Below are 18,638 nucleotides of genomic sequence, written 5' to 3' on the forward strand. Positions count from 1 at the left end.
CAAGGTTACCGCGACTGTGTGGTGGTGGTAGTCTCAGCACGGGCTGCGCGGGGCACGACTTGAGTTCTATTTAGTAACCCGAAGGGTGCGCACCACTTCAGTTCCAAAATCGCACCCCGCATCGACACCCCCATCCGAATTTAGTGCACTTTACTATTGTGTTTGCAAGTGAACAGTTAACTGAATAATGGCGTGTTCCGATCTACATGTGCTTAAATAAACAAATGCGAGACGTCAGGCCACAGCTCGCTGGGAATTTACAAGGACGTATTATTGCGTAAGTGATTTAAGTTTAAGATTTGCGCGCACACCCTGGATCACCGCGCATGACAGCGCTTATTTCAAATGCACAGTTGCGATTTTTGCCGACACCGATAATCGTTCCCTTTAATTTTCGTCGTTTACAAAGTAATTGGACAAATTCTGTGGGATACTCAATGCGCCGTTTATTAGAAACCGCAAACGGGATATTATTCGGCACGACACGGTGCGTAAAATAATCTTTTTGGGGTCAAACAAAAGTTATTTTAAAATAGCTTTAGATAACAGGCACAGGAAAGTGTTCATAACGGTGTGTTAATTTATGCGCCGGCATCACAGGGGAAACCGCGGTGATTGTGCGCCAGAAACCACAGAACACTAAAAACATTTCAAAGAGTTCGCGGTTCTTGTATACCCCGAACAACCCCGATATTTTCCGAGTCGGATTCACCCGACAGAGACGGAACATTTGCTGACATGGCGTCGTAAGAGTGTTGTGGTGTGAAGTTATCCTGTTCGGGGATTCAAGCCCTTTTGTTTTTTTCACGGTGACACGTTCGAAAAGGTAAACAAACGTAGTTTCTAGTGTTGGTGACGTCACTGTGTACATTTTCGCTCCGGTTTTGACATTAAAAACCCGGGAAATCCGTCAACGGGGTCGCCGACTGCGTTTACCCTAGCCTTAAAATCAATATATTTGTAATAATCAATATGCGAACCCCTATTCTGTACCAGCAGGAGTTCGGTCGACACCCACATTCGGCTTTACGACGCTTGTAGCATTAATATAACCATTATTGACACCGTATTTAGTCAATTATGAAAGAGTTGCGTAAACTGGCTTTTCTCCGCAGTAGGCGGGGTGGCCGCCGCTCGGCCGATGGACATGAAAAACGAATTAACTTAAAGATGGCGCGGTGCGTTGAAGGGTAAACGAAACTCGTGTAAATCCTGCTATTGCAGGAAACTTTGTCGTGTTCTATGGCCGCGCCGCATGTTTGCTTCGGCGTTGTTGATGGGTTCATGGTTCGAGAGCGGGGGAACTGTGATGTAATAATCTCCGAGTTCAAGAACAATTCTGCTTTTCTTCCATAATGTATACCTACCCACACGACAAATGTTATTTTGTTCCTGTGCTCGGCATTTTAAACACCTGTGTGAATCGCAGTCATGTCATGAAGGTCCTGCGTGACGCTACAATTATTTACGTCGCCAATTAAAAAAAAAGTTTCCAAGTATTTTTAAAGCGACCATTATTCGATTTATTGTTGAACGGTTTAATTTAAATAATTTTACAACAGTTACGATGGCGCCGTGCCGCTTTACCACTACACTTGACGCACGCGCAATGTACACGGCCACAATTTCACAAGTTGGCTGTGCTATACGTACCTACCTACCACGAGAGAGACTTGTTTTTTTTTATGACCGTGTTTTTTTATGTACCCGGTCGGCAAATTTAAGTATAAACGCACCTACCAACTTTTCAAGGTATAATTTCATTCATTTCGAGAATTTTTACCAAACGATTTCCATTTTGGTTATCTACACTCGATTTTTGAGTGGTCTATCGCTAGAATGCCATCGGAAATTTATCTTGAAAAAATGATAGGTACCCTTGTTATTTCATTATAAATTTCTTAGAAAAAAAATTATAGGAAGTTCGTAGCTTTCGTTTATACTTCTGTAACTACTGGAATATTTTTTGATGTATTGATAAGTTGTTACAAAACATGGGGCAAGTAGAGCTAAAAATAATGAAAAGATTATTAACGTAGCTTCCGATGCCGTAACCTATCTCTTACGTCTTGATATTACTGAACGAAAAATTAAAAAAAAATGTAAACTTATTTGATTCCTATGAACTATATTATATATTAGTATTTTCTCAAGAATTAGGGCATTGTCAAAAATATATATATATATTAAATTCGGTCTAGTTTTTCGGATATTTCCATAAATATGTGATTCGTTTGAAAAAAAGGACCAAAGTTCATATAAATGTGTGTCTGGAAATTAATTCCTTTCCAAGTACGAAGTGTACAATATTAAAAAAACCGTTTTACAATATGTTAAACATTTTTTTTTTCGATTTTGTTGACATTTGGCAACGGCATGATATAGGGCTTCACCCACATTAAAATCGTGAAGTCTAGTGCCGCCCGTGCGGATAGTATTGTTAAAGAGTCATTGATTTGTTTTCCAATGTTTGTAATTTACTTTGAATAAGCCAATAAATATACCACTCTTGAGTTGTTTGTGTATCTCGTCGAAAAAATAAAAATTATGAAAATTGACAATGCGTAGTTTTATGAACATTTGATCACAATAAACTTGATTCTAAAAAATTAACGCTAAAGAAAGTGACGAAAATGATAAAATGATAAGATAATTTTTAATTTTCTACATAAGTGGCTGTCCTGTAATCATCAATATAGTTAATTTATCATGTCATTACATTACATGTGCATATACAATTCTTTGTATTCTAAATTTTGAACCAAATTTTAAAATTCTATTTTAGTTTTTTTCCACGGTCCAGCGAACGTCAACTGTCATTATTAAAAAATCTTCGAAAAAACTACTTGTAACCAGAATTTGCAATCACCATTTATAATTACCGTTTTACTCAAGACTTTCTTGGAGGCAACCGCAAACTTGTTAATTACAGGAAAGTGCCATCATTTTCTTATTAGTTTGTTACTCTGATTATTCATTCTTCTCATGAAATCCCCCTTTCCCGACAGCACCTAAATAATCATTTCAATTAAAAAATTTGCTAATAGCTATAAAAATGTCATAAATTTAAATGACCTACAAAATACATCAGCATCATTGAAATAGTGTACAAAAATGGATGTTGATAAAAAAATGATTGTGTTAAATTGCAAGCTTAAAAAGGAGATAAATTTTAGAAAAAATCTAGGCTGGCATAAGTTTCGTCCTTAAATCATATAGCAATTTTTCGCAAAGTCAGAAACGTGGCAGTTATTTGTAATTTTGTTTCAACTAAAATTATTTATTTTTAAATAAATATAAACAAATGCTAACACCAAAATAGTTTGTCACATAATATAAAAAGTAGGTTAGACACAAAGGACCTTTTAACGGTTATAAAAATTCGTTTTAAAGATTTATTTTTTTTTCTAACTGGACAGTCCTGCGTAAAGGAAAAACTAAACTACCATTTCATCCAAATTGTATTGAATTAAATGAATTGACTTATTTTGGACGTTCAACACACTGCAAAGTTTTATAAATTTCTGCAACACTTCAAAGCGGCCCGTAGAGGGAATTAGCATCTCCATAAAATGTAAATGCAAACAATGTTTCACATTCCGGTTCGTGACACCCAGCAAGTTTAACTCAAGTACTGCATCTTATAGTAAATAACTTTTTCTAATTGCCCTTTGCTTTAGTTTTATAATTTTTGGCATAAAGAAATTATTTATTCTTGAAACTGTCAGAGAACTTGCGAATTAAAAATAATTTACTGCCGTTGAGTTATTTATTGCTTTTTTTGTTCCAGTGTTTCCCAAACCAAACAAAATTCCGCCTGATCCGCCCATGTCTGGTTTACCTTACCGGTATCCACCTCAATACAACCAGCCAAAACCGGCCGCCACCGCACCAGCCAGTATGTCAACTCAACGTTTCTGTCTAAGATGGAACAACCATCAGTCAAACCTTCTCTCAGTATTTGATCAACTACTTCACGACGAGAGTTTTGTGGACGTAACCTTAGCAGTTGAAGGCCAACTTCTGCGGGCTCACAAGATGGTACTTTCGGCTTGCAGTCCATATTTCCAGGCCCTATTCGTCAACCATCCTGACAAACACCCTATAGTTATATTAAAAGATGTTCCGTACAGCGACATGAAAAGTTTGCTAGACTTTATGTACAGGGGCGAAGTTAGTGTGGATCAAGATAGATTAACGCACTTTCTGAGGGTAGCGGAAAGTTTAAGAATCAAGGGCTTGACCGAAGTGAATGAAGAAAAATGTGATAATATTGCTTCCTCCCTTAGCCAACAGAATTCAAATCATGTGCCGAATTTACAAAGGATCCAGCAGAATAAAAGAATTGCCGGAAATTTCAATATGCTGGGCAATTATTTGATGCAACCAAAACGGAAACGAGGTAGGCCAAGAAGGTTGTCGGGAAATTCAAACGGAGACGATACTGATAATAAAGATTCTTTAGTGCAGGGTAGTCCAGAAATGTTGGAAGTTAAAATGGGTATGGATGGTTTTACTGGAAGTAATTCCGATGGGAGTACAGGAAAAGAAGAAGAAGATATAAAAGGAGTCAAAGAAGAACCAGAGGAACCCATAGCGGGTACTTCTAATGATACTAGGAGTGCAGAAGAAATTCAAGCCGGTAAGTGATTTTGCACCAAGTATTAAAACATTTCGTAAAGTGGTATTGTAAGGGTAAAATATTTTGAAAGTAAACAACAGTGAAATAAAATGTAAGGATGGCATACTTTCTATTTCAGTTCAAAAAACAAGTAACAAAGTACCTTGGTACCTACCCAATAATTGTAGAAAACTTATTTATTTTATAAATCATAAATCTTGTGGCTTTATTGCTGTTTTGCTCAATATTGAAGCTTTGGTTCTGGAATACTGAGTTGGGAAGAAAAGAAAATATGAAATAAACATTTATTTTTAGATATATTAGCTTATTTTAATGTCTATTACATTACTTCTGTTTTCTTTCCATCTTGATACCAAACATGAAACGCAAATGTGAGTAACTTTACATATCTTAAAGCGATAAATAACAATATTTCTTTTATTGTTTGTTTATGTGAATTGTATTTGGTATTAGTTACAAATATAGCTATTTAGCTATTTATGAGACCGAATCTTATTTCCGTTTTGGATTTGTGTTTTATGTGTTTGTACGATATTAATAAAAATTGTGTTTCCGATTAGTGAAGGGAAAAGCTATAGTGCTGTTTTGGTGAATTTAATTTGTGCAACAACACAATGGAAGGTGAGTTTTACTTTTATATAAGGTAGTAAGGGAATAGTTTAAGGAATGAGCCACTGTCTTACGATGTTATTTCACGATAATTATCAGCTGTCATATCATATTACATGAACATGTAAATAACCTTTATGGGCCCATTCCCTATAGCTTTTCCCTTAACTATTTACAATTTTTATTTGTTTTATTTTTTGGTGACAGGATTCTTGTGTATGCTAGGTCTTAAGATAGTTGGTTTCGCCTCAGAACAATTTCTTTAGTACGTAATTTTTATTTGTACTTGATGTCGTATTTGTTAATTTTTTAAGGAATAAAAGCAACTACATCCTTCTTATGGTCTACAGAACAACCATTAAATGAATTTCCAAAAAACTTTTAATAATAATAATGTACATTACTAACATAATCCTAATATATTAAACTCTTTATTGGTTGTTATTTGGCAAGCATTGAACAATGTAATTTTTTTAAGTAAATAATTCATTTTATATGCAAACTTAAATCCGGAAAATTTGGTGGTTTAAAACAAAATACCTTTCACATTTCTTAACCTAACTAGCATAGCTTAAAAAAAATTAATATATTTCAACTTGTTTTTATTAATATTTGAGATGAAAATGTTTTCTTTTTTTATTTTGCAGAGGCGAAGGAAGCTGTAGTCTTGCCAAATAACAACGTCCACTGCATCAACTTTAATTCCTCTTTGCATCAAGAATACACCTTGCCATATCAAGACGATAATAGTTCCGAACTGGACGTCGAGGAGAACGAGAGCAGTGTCCATGAAGTGGATTCAAGTTACGCGTCCGCAGTTGACAGACTAAACGCCAAAGTCACAAGCGACGACCCGGCAATCATGTGCGAAACTCTTAATTTGTCAAAGAAAAATAAGCAAGCAGTAATGGATTTGGATGAGTATATGAATTACGAAATCATTCTGGACGATCCTCAATATGAGGGCCCAGTGTGTAGGTATGTTAATTACTCCAAGAAAATCTGCGATCCAGATAAATCAGCCAGGGATTTTTGTGTTAGAGAAAAGGATAACTCGTACAGATGTACCGTTTGCGATAGAGTATATACGCACATAAGTAACTTCTGTCGTCATTTTATGACATCGCACAAGATAAATGTAAAAATGTATACTTGCCCGGTTTGCTGCAAAGATTTTACAAGGAAGGATAATATGCTTGCTCATTTAAAAATAATTCACAAACAAAACGATTTAAGTGCCTTAAAATGAAGACTTGTTAGGTAGGTATAGTAGAAGACTAGATACCAAATATTTTTATATTCATATTCAATTATAATGTGATTTATATTTTCGGGGATATTATGTTTTACATTGTTGAAATTTTCAACATAAGTAAATCAAATATTTGTTGCTCAATTGTGACTGAAGAAAATGACCTTAATTAATTTTGAGTTTTTTCGGATTGTTCGGAGTAAAATTTTAACCGGAGATCTTACCATTATCGGTACTTACTATTTTTTGCGTTTATTTAAAATACGCTGTATATTGTTGGTAATTTTTGATAAAAATTTTATAGGTATATATTTAAATCGACTGGGTTAGTTATGTGTGCCTCTTTATATAGTAACTGTTAGATTTGGGACTGGCGTGACATAAATATCTTGTGTAAACATGGAGAGCAAACATAGCCATTTTTACACTAGATGCTTTTTGTTGCATATTAGCTTCGTTGAAACTGTTTCTCTTTATTCATGCATCTCGCACTGTTTGCAAATGTTATCCCATTTTTAACAGCTTTATGGTTAGTTTAGATTAAACAAAGCTGATTTCAGGGCCGTACTCTAAAGTGCGTCTTGAATAATGGTTGTGTATCGGTATTTGAAGTCTTATTTTACTCCTGTACTATACTCGTAAAAAAAGTTAAGCCAAAATCCTTTCAGCTTGGATTTAGTGTTTTAAATTGTTAAATTGCTTAGGGATGCTTTTTGCGCATTAATAATTAACGGATTGTATTTTTTGTGCCTAGATTTAAACACACGCAGTCCGTAGTATTTGAATCTAGTAAATTAATATGTTGATTTGATATCGGCGTTGATCTGCAAAAAAAATATTCTCATGACTTTGGACCCTGCTAAATTAATAGCCTGATTGACTTAGGGGACGTCATGATTATATATAATTATTTAAGTTGACCTCAATTGATGTGCGCCTTATGTTTTTGTACGAATCGCCAATGTTTTAATAGTTAAAATTTGTACGACGCTTACGTTTACACTCGAGATGCATAAATGATGAGTACAGGTTTTTAACATTACACTTCTTCCAAAGATCATATTGTTAATTTTAATTAATATTTCTCTACCATTGTTAAATTCTATAAGTTATTAATTAATACGATATAGTTTATAAATGCTGGCAATAAATTGTTGTGTTAATATCTATTTTGTGCAATTTGAATTACTATTCTTGCCTTATACTTTTTGAATTTGCTCCTTTACAGCATAGAGTTCGGGATACATAAGGTAAATCGAAAGTTGCAATATTTAATTATTATATTTTGTTCCTTTGTGTCGTAATTTTGTATAGACTGTAGATAATTTATTTTGCACCATTATTGTTTACCTATTGTATGGTATGATGTAGAAATTTTCAACGTTATTTTGGTTTATATTTAGTTGAATAAAGCAAGTTTATTCGTGTTTGGTTTAATTTTTTTCCTTTGCTTTTTTTATTCCGTTATTTATTCATTTGGTTTATTGTGTTTAGCTTGCATGTTTACTATAGGTTTATTTACGCTATATGCACAATTTGTGCGGTATACACTATGTCTTTTCATTATATAATACCTACTTTTTGAAACAGTTTTTGCCCAGGTCTTAGAAACAATTTTGGTTGTTGGGAAACTAGATAATTTTAAATTGAACTTCCCAAACACGATCAGAGAGTTTCTGTGCCGGCAAACATGATTTTATGTGAAATGTACACTCTACTATCAGTTTTAATAGCTTCGTAGTTTGATAATGAATTCTTCCGTAATATTAATTATTGTCACCCTTGTTTTCTATTTTTTTACTTTACTTATTACTGCCGTCGACATAAAAAATATATTTTCAAGTCTATCTGAGAAAACTGCGTTTATGTATACGCAAAAACTTGTATTTTATCTCAGATTACAATCTTGTGTGTGACTTAATTTCATATAGCTCCATAGCATTTTTTTTAAAAGGTGATTTTACGTTATTGTAACGGTAATATTGTCCTTTATTGTGGGTGTGTAAACATTCACTGTAGCACAAGTTTCTGAAAACTAGAACATCACAACTGACTGTAAAGTAAAAGCGAATTCATATAGAGGGTGTCCCATGATTGCGGGGATTGGCCCTAGAAAAAAAATTTAATTTAGAAATTTGAACAGGTGCATTAGACGCATAACCAAAAATTATTAAATTATAAACACAGTTTTCTAAATATTTGCCGTTTTGGAAGAAATAAGTGAAAAATTGTAAAAAGTTGTGGTTGCAGAACTGTGATTTTTGGCAAAAGTTTTGTTGAAGCTACTATTAAACTGCTTAAAGAAATGAAGAAATTTCAATACATAATATCTCAAAACTTTTTAAACTATTTTTTTTAATTTCATGCTGTTTATAGTATCAAATGCTTCCGTTTCCGAGCTATTTAAAATTTTGTTTTACTTATTAATCTTTGTTATTAACAAATTGCTTCTTATAGAAAGAAGTTGTATGTACTCTTTTTTTGGTCCTTAGTTACTTTAGTCGGATAGTTACAATTTAAAGCACGAGGTTATTATATTATTATACTCATTGTCATGTCAATGTATAGACTACAAAAATGTGAATTGAAAAACTGGTGGCTATGTTTAACACTTAATTAAATTATTTTTTCTGTTGTTTACTCTAGAAATTAGTGATAAAAAAAATTAATTAATTTATATGTTTCCCCTCTTATGGCGCCCACTGATGTATAAGTCGTAGTTTCAGCAATTTCTGCCAAAAATCATAATTCTGCACTACAAAGCAAATCGCGCACAATATTTTTTAGAAGATGTTAAAAATCACATATCTATGGGACCTCTAATTGCCACTCTGTATATATCTATTTGCATAGTGTATATCGCCGGTACCTAATTTATATATTTTAGCAAAAGTCTACATTTTAGTGTTCATAATATATATCAATCACTATGTATATATACACCATTTTATACCATTTTACTCGTTTTTAGATTCAATGACGCCGCAACAACTGCTAACTCCTAAAATAGAAGTAGATGAAAATTTCGACTCCAACTCGGATCAACAGCCGACGCCCGAGTCCAGTCGGATGGGCACGCCGGACAGCGTTATCAACAATAACAACAACACGAGTACTCCATCCACGAGTACAGGGACCGGGACCCATACAATGAGCGCCCCGCCCAACAGGCCACCGCCGAAAAGGAGGATACGCCGTAGGGCGACATCTCAAAGTCAAGACCCGGCGGAACAGCTTACCGAAATGTCCGTAAGGGGTCTGAACTTATTTCGTTACGCGTCGATAAACGAAGGCGTTTATCAGTGCACGGAATGCGCCAAAGTCGACGTCACAAAGACATTTAAGAACAAGTATAGTTTTCAAAGGCACGCGTTCTTGTATCACGAAGGGCAACAGAGGAAAGTGTTCCCGTGTCCCGTTTGCCAGAAGGAATTCTCCCGGCCTGACAAAATGAAAAATCACATGAAAACAGTGCACGATTGTTTCATGCCTAAGGACGCGGTCGTGAACGACGTGGTGTTTCCGCCGATGGGTTTCTTCCCATCGATATGAATAACCGAGATTGAGCAATAGGTTCGATACATGTGGTGCTACTACTTTTGGGTCGACTGTAATCAAAATTTTATCAACAATTTATATAAAGTACAACAGTAGGACTAGTTTAAGGTATGTGATTAACCGGCTGCGATTCTGCGGTTAAAAATGGCCTTTAAGGTCTTTGTAATTAGTAGTTTTAGTCGATGGACCTTCCTGCTAAGCAGCGAGTAATCGAGCAACAATAACGTACTATACTTTTGGTTTAGAATTGAATTTTGCGTTCATTTCGTTATGGAATTAGCTAGGGGTCTTTAGGACGTGCTCCGCAATTTTCATATAAAAAGATTGGCTGTTCTTTGCATTGGAGTACCAGTCGCGGTTGCTCTGAGGTCGATTAGGGAAGCTTCCGGCCTTTTTGACTGATTTTATATTTCGCTCTTGATCGGCTGAATCTTTCAGTTTCAAACGGAATTGTATAATTATGTATTAAGTGCTATTAGAACCAGTCCAAAAGGTCTCTGTATATTTTGACAAAAATAAAAACAATCGCAGGGCACGAGTTTAAAATTAGAGTATAATTTTTATTTAAGATGTTCTTGTTACATAGCACAGACATTAGGGACAATAATATTAGTTGCAAATCATATATCGCCGCGTGGCGCACAAATCTATATACCACGTTTATTATTGAGGATAGTTAAACTTTTAATTTAGGTGTTGGGACAAGGAAAACAATAACCATTTACTTTCTGTTTTTTCTTTATTTTCAAAAGAGCCGTTGTAATTGTTATTTATTTTTATTTGCTCTAAGCTTTGTTTTTCTGTTGATTAATTCTACTTTAGAGTTTTAAGCGATCGGCAATTATTCTATCTATACAATAATCGTTTTTATAGATGTTTTCTTTTCTATATATTATATATCAGATTTTTAGCTTTCAAGGCTATGGATTTTCTTCCTGTAACTTTCTACATAGACTTGATATGGGATCAAAGATTTCAATTTTATGAAGAGATGGTTCAACTGAAAAACAATTATGTTCTAAAGGATATATAAACATAAGAAATGTCTTAAGTAGGAAAAACTAACCTACATTTCTGTTTAATGTAATAATTATTCTAATAAACAAATATACTGCACTTGAAAAACGAGTTAGAGCACAAAATAAGCAATCAAGCAAAATCCATTATTAAACAATGGTTGTGGCTAAAACCAAATTGTTGCATTTCTATTCTTGAAAATTTCTATAAATTAAATTTGAATTATCAATGTCATCAAAAGAATTTTTAATTAAAACCATTAGATTGTTGATAGCGTTCCTGTAGAGATTAAAACATTATCGCGAACGTATGTGTTACTGTAATTTTCCTTTGGCATTTGTTAAGGGTACGTTAAATTAAATGTATTAAATTTTCATTAATCTTTTCTCCAGAGAAATTTTTGAAAATTTTAGAGCCAAATAGATTTTATTTAATAATATTGTAACACAGTTGTGGAAATAGCGATGTATTTTTATTAATTGAATATTTTAAACAAAATAGAACAATAAAAATATTTCAATTTGTAAAATTGAAATAACAAAATTAATATAGCAAAAGGATGCAATAAGAAATTTTAAGGAATTCCTCATAAATGAGCTCAGAATAAATGTTGCATATAAAAAGTGAAAAAATGCTTATATGGATTTTTGGTGTAGATTATACTTTTTTTTAAGTTAGGGCAGTTAAGTAAAGGTGGAAGCTAAATTTTTATCGTTTCGAATTGATGTAGTTGCCTAAATATTTCAATTTATTTCAAAAAAAGAGACTTCTTTGTTTTTTCTTGTAACCAATTAAAATCATCAAATATTGTGCCTTGAAAGTGAAAACAATGTGATCATACTTTATACTGTGCAAATTGTACAAAACTATAGATATATAATATCAAATGATATAGATTTAGATATGAAATATCTAGTGCATAACGTTAATAAGAACGCTGGCAATAGTTTATAATCACAGTGTGATAGCTTATTTTTTCGTTCTATTAATTTCGATTTGTTAGGCCCTGGCCAGTTTTGTCACAGTTCTTCCAATAAGGTTGCGATCAAGATAAATCAATAACCAAAATGAGCAAGCTGATCGTAATCCTTTGTTTAGTAATCGTAGGCTACACTAAGTGCAATTAATATAGTTATATGCTAATGTTGGTAGTTTTTAAGCCATTGTTGAAAAGTCTCTTTAAAACATGCCTTTACCCATTGCTGCCTGTTTGTCTCACTGGTTAATAGTGGTAAAAATTTATTCAAATGAATCTCCTGTTTATTTATGTAATACATAAACACATACATACATACATTGATAGGATTACTAAGGAGACTTTTTGATTTGAAATATTTATTCAATGAGCAAATTGTAAATTTGCCAGTCTTGTTATTTTTTTTTAATTTTATTTTATAAGATTCCGAGATCATTTATATTTTTGCAATTTGGAAGCAATTTATATCTTTTTTAGTTTAAGTTTTCTATATGCTTTAATTAATAATTAATCTTTGTAAGTGAATTATTATACAGATAAATTTAGTTGTTTACTATCCCTTCTAGGTTTAATCTGTTATTAAAAAACGAGAAAAACTGAATGTATTGGTGCGACATATGTATTATAACCCATGTTTAACTTAAAAGTTTACACATTAAGAAATAATTTGTTTGTTCAATGTAATTTCCTTTATTAATAAATCTACCTCTTAATAAGCAGTTGTTTTGTTTGTTTGCTTGGTATGTTAATGGATTAAGTTTCGTGCATCAAAAAAAGTTGAGTTAGATATTTTATTAGTTTAATGTATTTAAATATCTGCAAATAATTGTTCTCCGGTTACGGAATTTATGAATAGTTATTTCTAGTGCATGTGATCAAAGTATATTTTGTTAAAGTGTGACTTTTTCATACTGGCTGTTCCAACAACAAAAAAAAACATAGGAAAAGTGTGGTTACCCTTGTTCAAATTGACTTCTAAAACATTTTTTTCTCAAACAAATGATAATTTTTCTGTATAACGGCTTTACTTCTTATATTCAGAGACACGTCAATTATTGCTTAAGAAACCGATAAAACACAAACAGCACGAGTAAGAACAAACGCCACAGGATGTGTCAATAGGCCGCTTTTTTTACGATGAGACCCATCATATTTTAAAGGGTATTAATAAAAATACTTTTTTTTATTTAGATTTTCGTTACTTTTTTCAGATAAAAAGACACAAAAGAATAGTTTATAATTAATAAAGAAGTATAAATCTCGTTAATTAATGTAGGTTGTGATATTTAGGGTTGTAGAATTGACCGGTCAAATTTTTTGTGCCAATTGACCGAAATAATTTTAAAAATAACATTAAATTTATACTTATGTATTTATAGTTTTGGTTGGCCATATTCCACGTTACATCGCCTTTGCATCGTATTATTAACACTATAATTGCAAATGGTATTTGAAACATTTTTTGACTAGTCAATTATGAAGTGGTCGATTGACCGACCAGTCCCAATACTAGTGATATTACCCGCAAACAGCAGCAGAAATACCAAGTCGTTCTCTATAAGTTATTTTTAAAATAGTACTAAATTTATGAAGGTGAAATCGTTGTCTGGTATGGAGTTTATCCGTTTAAATCTTAGGTCCACTAGTAAAGCAGCCTCGAATTTAGACAAGTATCTTCTTCTAACGGCTGCTAAAACACTTTCAGAAATGAGACGAAGGCAAGCTGTAGAAACAATGTCTTTTTGGCAAGAAAATAGCTGAATTTTTGGCTGTGTCGTGTTAAAATTTCTTTCTTTTCTATCTCAAACTAAGAAAGGTCGACCAAAATAGAGGAGTAAATTTTCCATAATGTAATTGCGAATGTTCACGACGAGTAGGTAACCAGGGTAGAAAAATTATGGTTACAAAGTGATACTAAAGGATCTTTTTGAAAAAATCAAATTATGCATATCTCCCAACTCTTATGATAAGTCAGAAAATCCATGTAACTGGATAGAAATGGGGTTAATGAAAAGTATGTTTTAGAATTTTGAAGTTATTGAGGTGAATCAGCTGAGAATGGATATTTGGACCATTTGCATTAAAGATCAGCTATACCATGAAATTTGTTTCTAAAGTTTCTAAAGTTGTTGTTATTTGATTTTAACAGAAATGGTTACTGATGACAGGAGAACAAAAGTTCATGAAATATTGAATAATATGAATTGAAATCATATATTATCGTTATATATATTATTATAATATATGTCATTTAGTTACTTGACATGATGCGAAGTGAATTGATAGCTTATTGAAGATTGTCTTATTAGTAAGCATTTAAGAGTTAGACACTTTAACGATAAAGGAGAAACTATCTCACTCTAACAAAAAATAACTGATTACTTCTTGTATTTCTTCGTAAGAAGATTATCTGAAGAATTATAAAACAAATTTTTTGTCCATGATAAGAAATAGGCCAGAAGTAATAGCGTAGGTTACAGGAGTAAAACACTTGTCGTCAGGGTTAAAACGCCAAATATTTTGTAACTTTAGTTGATTACATTTAGCCATGTATGCGATTACAACAATGTTGTGACGCCTGAATCGCAAAAGAGTGTTTTATGTGCTGGGACCTGGGACTAACATTTGGTGCTTCAATATAAAACGTAATTTGGCTCTTGTTGAACTCTTCTGAAATATTTAAGATAACATTTTAAATGCTTCTGCTGAAAATCTAAAGGTTATACTAATCTTACTAAATCAAATATACGAAACAAAAATCACACTGGTTAGAAATAGAATATTTCACAAGGTGATTTTTCAAGTATTCTTAAGTTTTATTAACGTCTTCCAAGCACTCGCTCCGCTTGCGGCAAATCAAGCTCCCGACTAAAGTTGCGTTTATCAAGCTTGTTGTATAAGATACTATTAAATGTGTTGCAATGAGAAAATTGCCAAATTTTTTAAAATAGTAGCTGACATTTTTTATATTCTTTTCAAGGTGACGATTATACGGATTATTCGCAAGAGAACAATCAAAACCACACGAACCTCCCATCTTCTATTACAGTGAACCTGGAGGTGTATTCTCCAAAGCAGGAATCGGTAATTATATCTACGGAGGCAGCGCGCAACATGATCGCCGAGCAATCCGTCGAAATAGAAGATGTGTACGAAGAATCCACGATAAAACTGGAGCAAGTCACTTTGGAATCCTGTTTGGAAGCAGAATCGGTCACAGGAGTTCATTTCCTCACAGACGAAGAGTCGCCTAAAAGCGAAGAAAACTACGAGAAGAAGAAAACGGAATTTTTGGAGTATTTGCCGAGGGCTGACGGGAGTGTGGTGTGTAAAAGATGTGGGGAAGTTTTAGCATCGAGGACACACTGGTACAGGCACAAATACAAGTTGCACGTGAATAATTTCATCAGTCCTGCACCCCTTTTTAAATGTGAGCTCTGTAATGTGTTTTTCAAAAGCCGAAAGGGATACACTGGTCACGTCTCAACTCGCCATCCCGATTCGGATTTACAGCCAGAACAGGAATCGCAGGTATACATAGAGTTGAGTCTTTTTTGATGCCTCCTTATTGCTGGCGTTTTTAAGCAATATGATTTTTTAACTATAAAACTTCTGGATTCCTCCTGCGTCGGTTTTTGTTGAGTCGAACTAGCTAACGTTTCGCCGATCATCCTGTTGGCTTCTTCAGAACTTGACTGAAGGATGATTGGAGAAACATTAGCTAGTTCGACTCAACAAAAACCGACGCAGGAGGAATCCAGAAGTTTTATAAAAAGTAATACAGTAGCCTGTGGAAATTTCTTTGAAAAATACAAAGGTCTTCTTATCAAAGAAACATTTTCGAATATATTTTTTTATGAAGCAAATTTGGTACAACATTTCTTGTTGAATATAAGTTTCATGGTAAATGCTTCTTCATAATTCAAAACAAGTAATAGCCTCGAATCTGCCTTAAGTTCAAACTTTCTGCATTCTAATTTAATTTAAGAAAATTATTCATATTCTGCACCCATTGTAACGGTTGTGTCAAATTCAAATATAAAAAAAACTCATTTGAATACGTAGTCCAGTTTTTCAGTTAAGAGGGGGTCTTCAAAAGTTTCGTATTTTCTTCTTTTACTTTTCTATTCGGAAAAAAAATATTTTCTTGTAGAAATCTTTCGAAGATTTTTTTTTCTAAGACATCAGTATATTATTTTATTTTTCCCCAGGCGGCTAAGACATTATCGCATAGAAGGAAACAACCCGTTATTTTCTTTTGCAGTAACCTAGAAGCCTTCCCTGATATTTGAATGGGATCGGGGCATATTTTTAATAAATTCGGACGAAAAAATGCCACATCAAAAATGAAAATTGGTGAAAACTTCCAGCAGCTATGTGGGTTGATGAAAGCAGCAATGTCTCAAAACAAATTACAATCTCTGGCAACTAATGTCTCTTAGTTCTTTTTGGTTAGCAAAATATGGTTCACAAAAGTATACATAAATGTTACTTTATCCCGGTGGTAGTTCAAAAAATAAAGTTACACATAAATAAATATCGACTACGATATATCAAGGATGAGATTTTCAAATTTGAACTTGTGTTTAAAATCGACTCACATGTCCACTCAATTTTGGCTAACTCTGCAGGCGATACTTAAAACTCCCACAAAAGATCATTGGACATTGTACATTGTTTTTATTAAATCGTAGAGCTTAGAAGAACAAAACGAGACCAATTGCTGCAGTGCGACAGCGAGTAATGTCGTTCGCCGGAGACAGGATAAATCCGTCGATTGGGAGGAACAAAGGGTAAAAGAAGAGAAACTAGTGGCAGATATAATAGACCGGGTGAGAAAGGAATGCGAGGCTCAAGGAGCGGCGGTTACTCGCCGTGGATACAGTAGAAGAAATACCTCCGTAATGAATATTAATTCAGCATGTTAGTACCTCCATTGTTAACGTGTGTGCCAACAGGTTTTGCCAAAATTAGCTTGTAAGTTTGTAAAAATTGTATATAAGTGATCGGTAGTAATTATGCGGTTTGGTGTAGGAAACTACCAGAATTTGTTCAACTAATAATAATAATAATAATAATAATAATAATAATATATCACGAGCAAAGCATATTTTATCATAACTTTTAATGTGATATAGTAGATTTTTACGGAAAATTTAAAGTGAATTGAAGGCAGATATTTTTTCGATCACAGTTCTGTTCAATTGAAAAGAAACAAGTAAAACATGGCAAATTGATATTAAATGGATGATTAGATATACAGGCCGGCGCAATAGTGAGTCAAGGTACAACATCTCCCCCATTTCGAAATATTGTTTTAACGAGTTGATGGTTAAAATCTAAAGGCAAACATATTAAAAATATTTTCAATTACACAGGGTGTAACTATAGGGAAACCTTAACAAAAGTGATACACGGACAGTAGCTGAAAACAAAAAAGTAGTACTAGTACTATATTTCATTTTAAAAATCAGAAAGAAATTAATCAATTTGACAACCGACTTTTTAAACACCCTGTATGAAATAATTACCTACGTGCTTTACTGATGTCCTACACTTGACTATGTTAAGGTCTATTCCTGATATAATAAATGCGGATGGATAGTTATAGGAGATAATAGGAAAGCATGTTTTATGAAATATCTTTTATTTTTTTCCCAATAAGATGGAACCTCACATCAAAATTCAAAAAGGTTTAGGGTGTGATATATACTTTTCTTGGATATGAATATGTAGCAACATACTATTTTATTATATGTTCTTAAAGTATCACTACACCAAACCATTAATTCCCTTAAGATGTTTCTCATCCTCGTTATTACATGTACCACAAATAATTTGCTCAGTTTTAGTATAGTAAAACAAATACTAATTTTTTTCAAAAAATTCACTCCGTTTGTCATTTATTTACTAATGTTACTGAAATTAATAATTAAATTTAAATGGAGATTTTCACATTTATATGTTGCTTCAAGTCTCGTTATTTAAGAAATATTCTAAAAGACGAAACTTACCTATATATCGAAGTATTTTTTTGTAATCTTGAAATTATTTTTTATTTTAGTCTTAATTAAGTTAGCAGTTTGATGTCTTGTCAATAACATTACAGATAAAGATCAATTCGAAGTATGAAACATTCTTTGCATAGTGTTTATCTTTAACAAAAAAAGGAAAACCCATGAAAAGATGCTCAGACCCGATTCTCTATTAACCCTTTGGTATGCACATGAGTCGATAGTTATGTATATGTTGTTAGGAATTTTGCTCAATTATTATACAAAAGAAATACGTGTGCCAAACATTTATTAGATTGTGGTTTGTTTTTGTTATATTGTTAGACTAAAGGTCTTCCCATTCTGAGTTACCATCTTCCACATGTCTGTCATATTATACAAAAGATATTTTTATTAAGATTATGAATAAGGCATTACCATGTAATTATGTAAAATACTGTACAGAACCTATTATGTAAGTAAAAAGTCTTTTTCCTTAAATTGAAGTCTGAACTTGATTTGTTATGAAAAATATATATAATATTGAGAAAATCATGGTCGACGTTTCTATTCCTTTACAGAAAACCCAAA

At 32.9% G+C, this 18,638-nt stretch overlaps 1 protein-coding gene across 5 annotated transcripts; it reads left to right on the forward strand.

Annotated features, from left to right (window-relative positions):
• The first annotated feature begins 136 nt into the window (after window positions 1-136).
• LOC132697283 (protein tramtrack, alpha isoform-like) lies at window positions 137-18,554 on the forward strand. 5 transcript variants are annotated; one of them, XM_060662646.1, is made up of 5 exons: window positions 373-826; window positions 3,791-4,402; window positions 4,466-4,642; window positions 15,035-15,585; window positions 16,749-18,553. In XM_060662646.1, the coding sequence occupies exons 2-5, from the start codon at window positions 3,829-3,831 to the stop codon at window positions 16,980-16,982; spliced, it is 1,536 nt and encodes a 511-aa protein (XP_060518629.1). In that variant the 5' UTR covers window positions 373-826; window positions 3,791-3,828; the 3' UTR covers window positions 16,983-18,553. The 5 variants fall into 5 exon arrangements, with proteins under 5 accessions (XP_060518628.1, XP_060518629.1, XP_060518627.1 ...); XM_060662645.1 differs by lacking the exon at window positions 373-826 and adding an exon at window positions 137-277 and having other exon boundaries at window positions 3,791-4,642; window positions 16,749-18,554; XM_060662644.1 differs by having other exon boundaries at window positions 3,791-4,642; window positions 16,749-18,554.
• Window positions 18,555-18,638: the final 84 nt, after the last annotated feature.

Source organism: Cylas formicarius, unplaced genomic scaffold, assembly GCF_029955315.1.
Source record: "Cylas formicarius isolate icCylForm1 unplaced genomic scaffold, icCylForm1.1 PGA_scaffold_1__22_contigs__length_36826433, whole genome shotgun sequence".
NCBI lineage: Eukaryota > Metazoa > Arthropoda > Insecta > Coleoptera > Brentidae > Cylas > Cylas formicarius.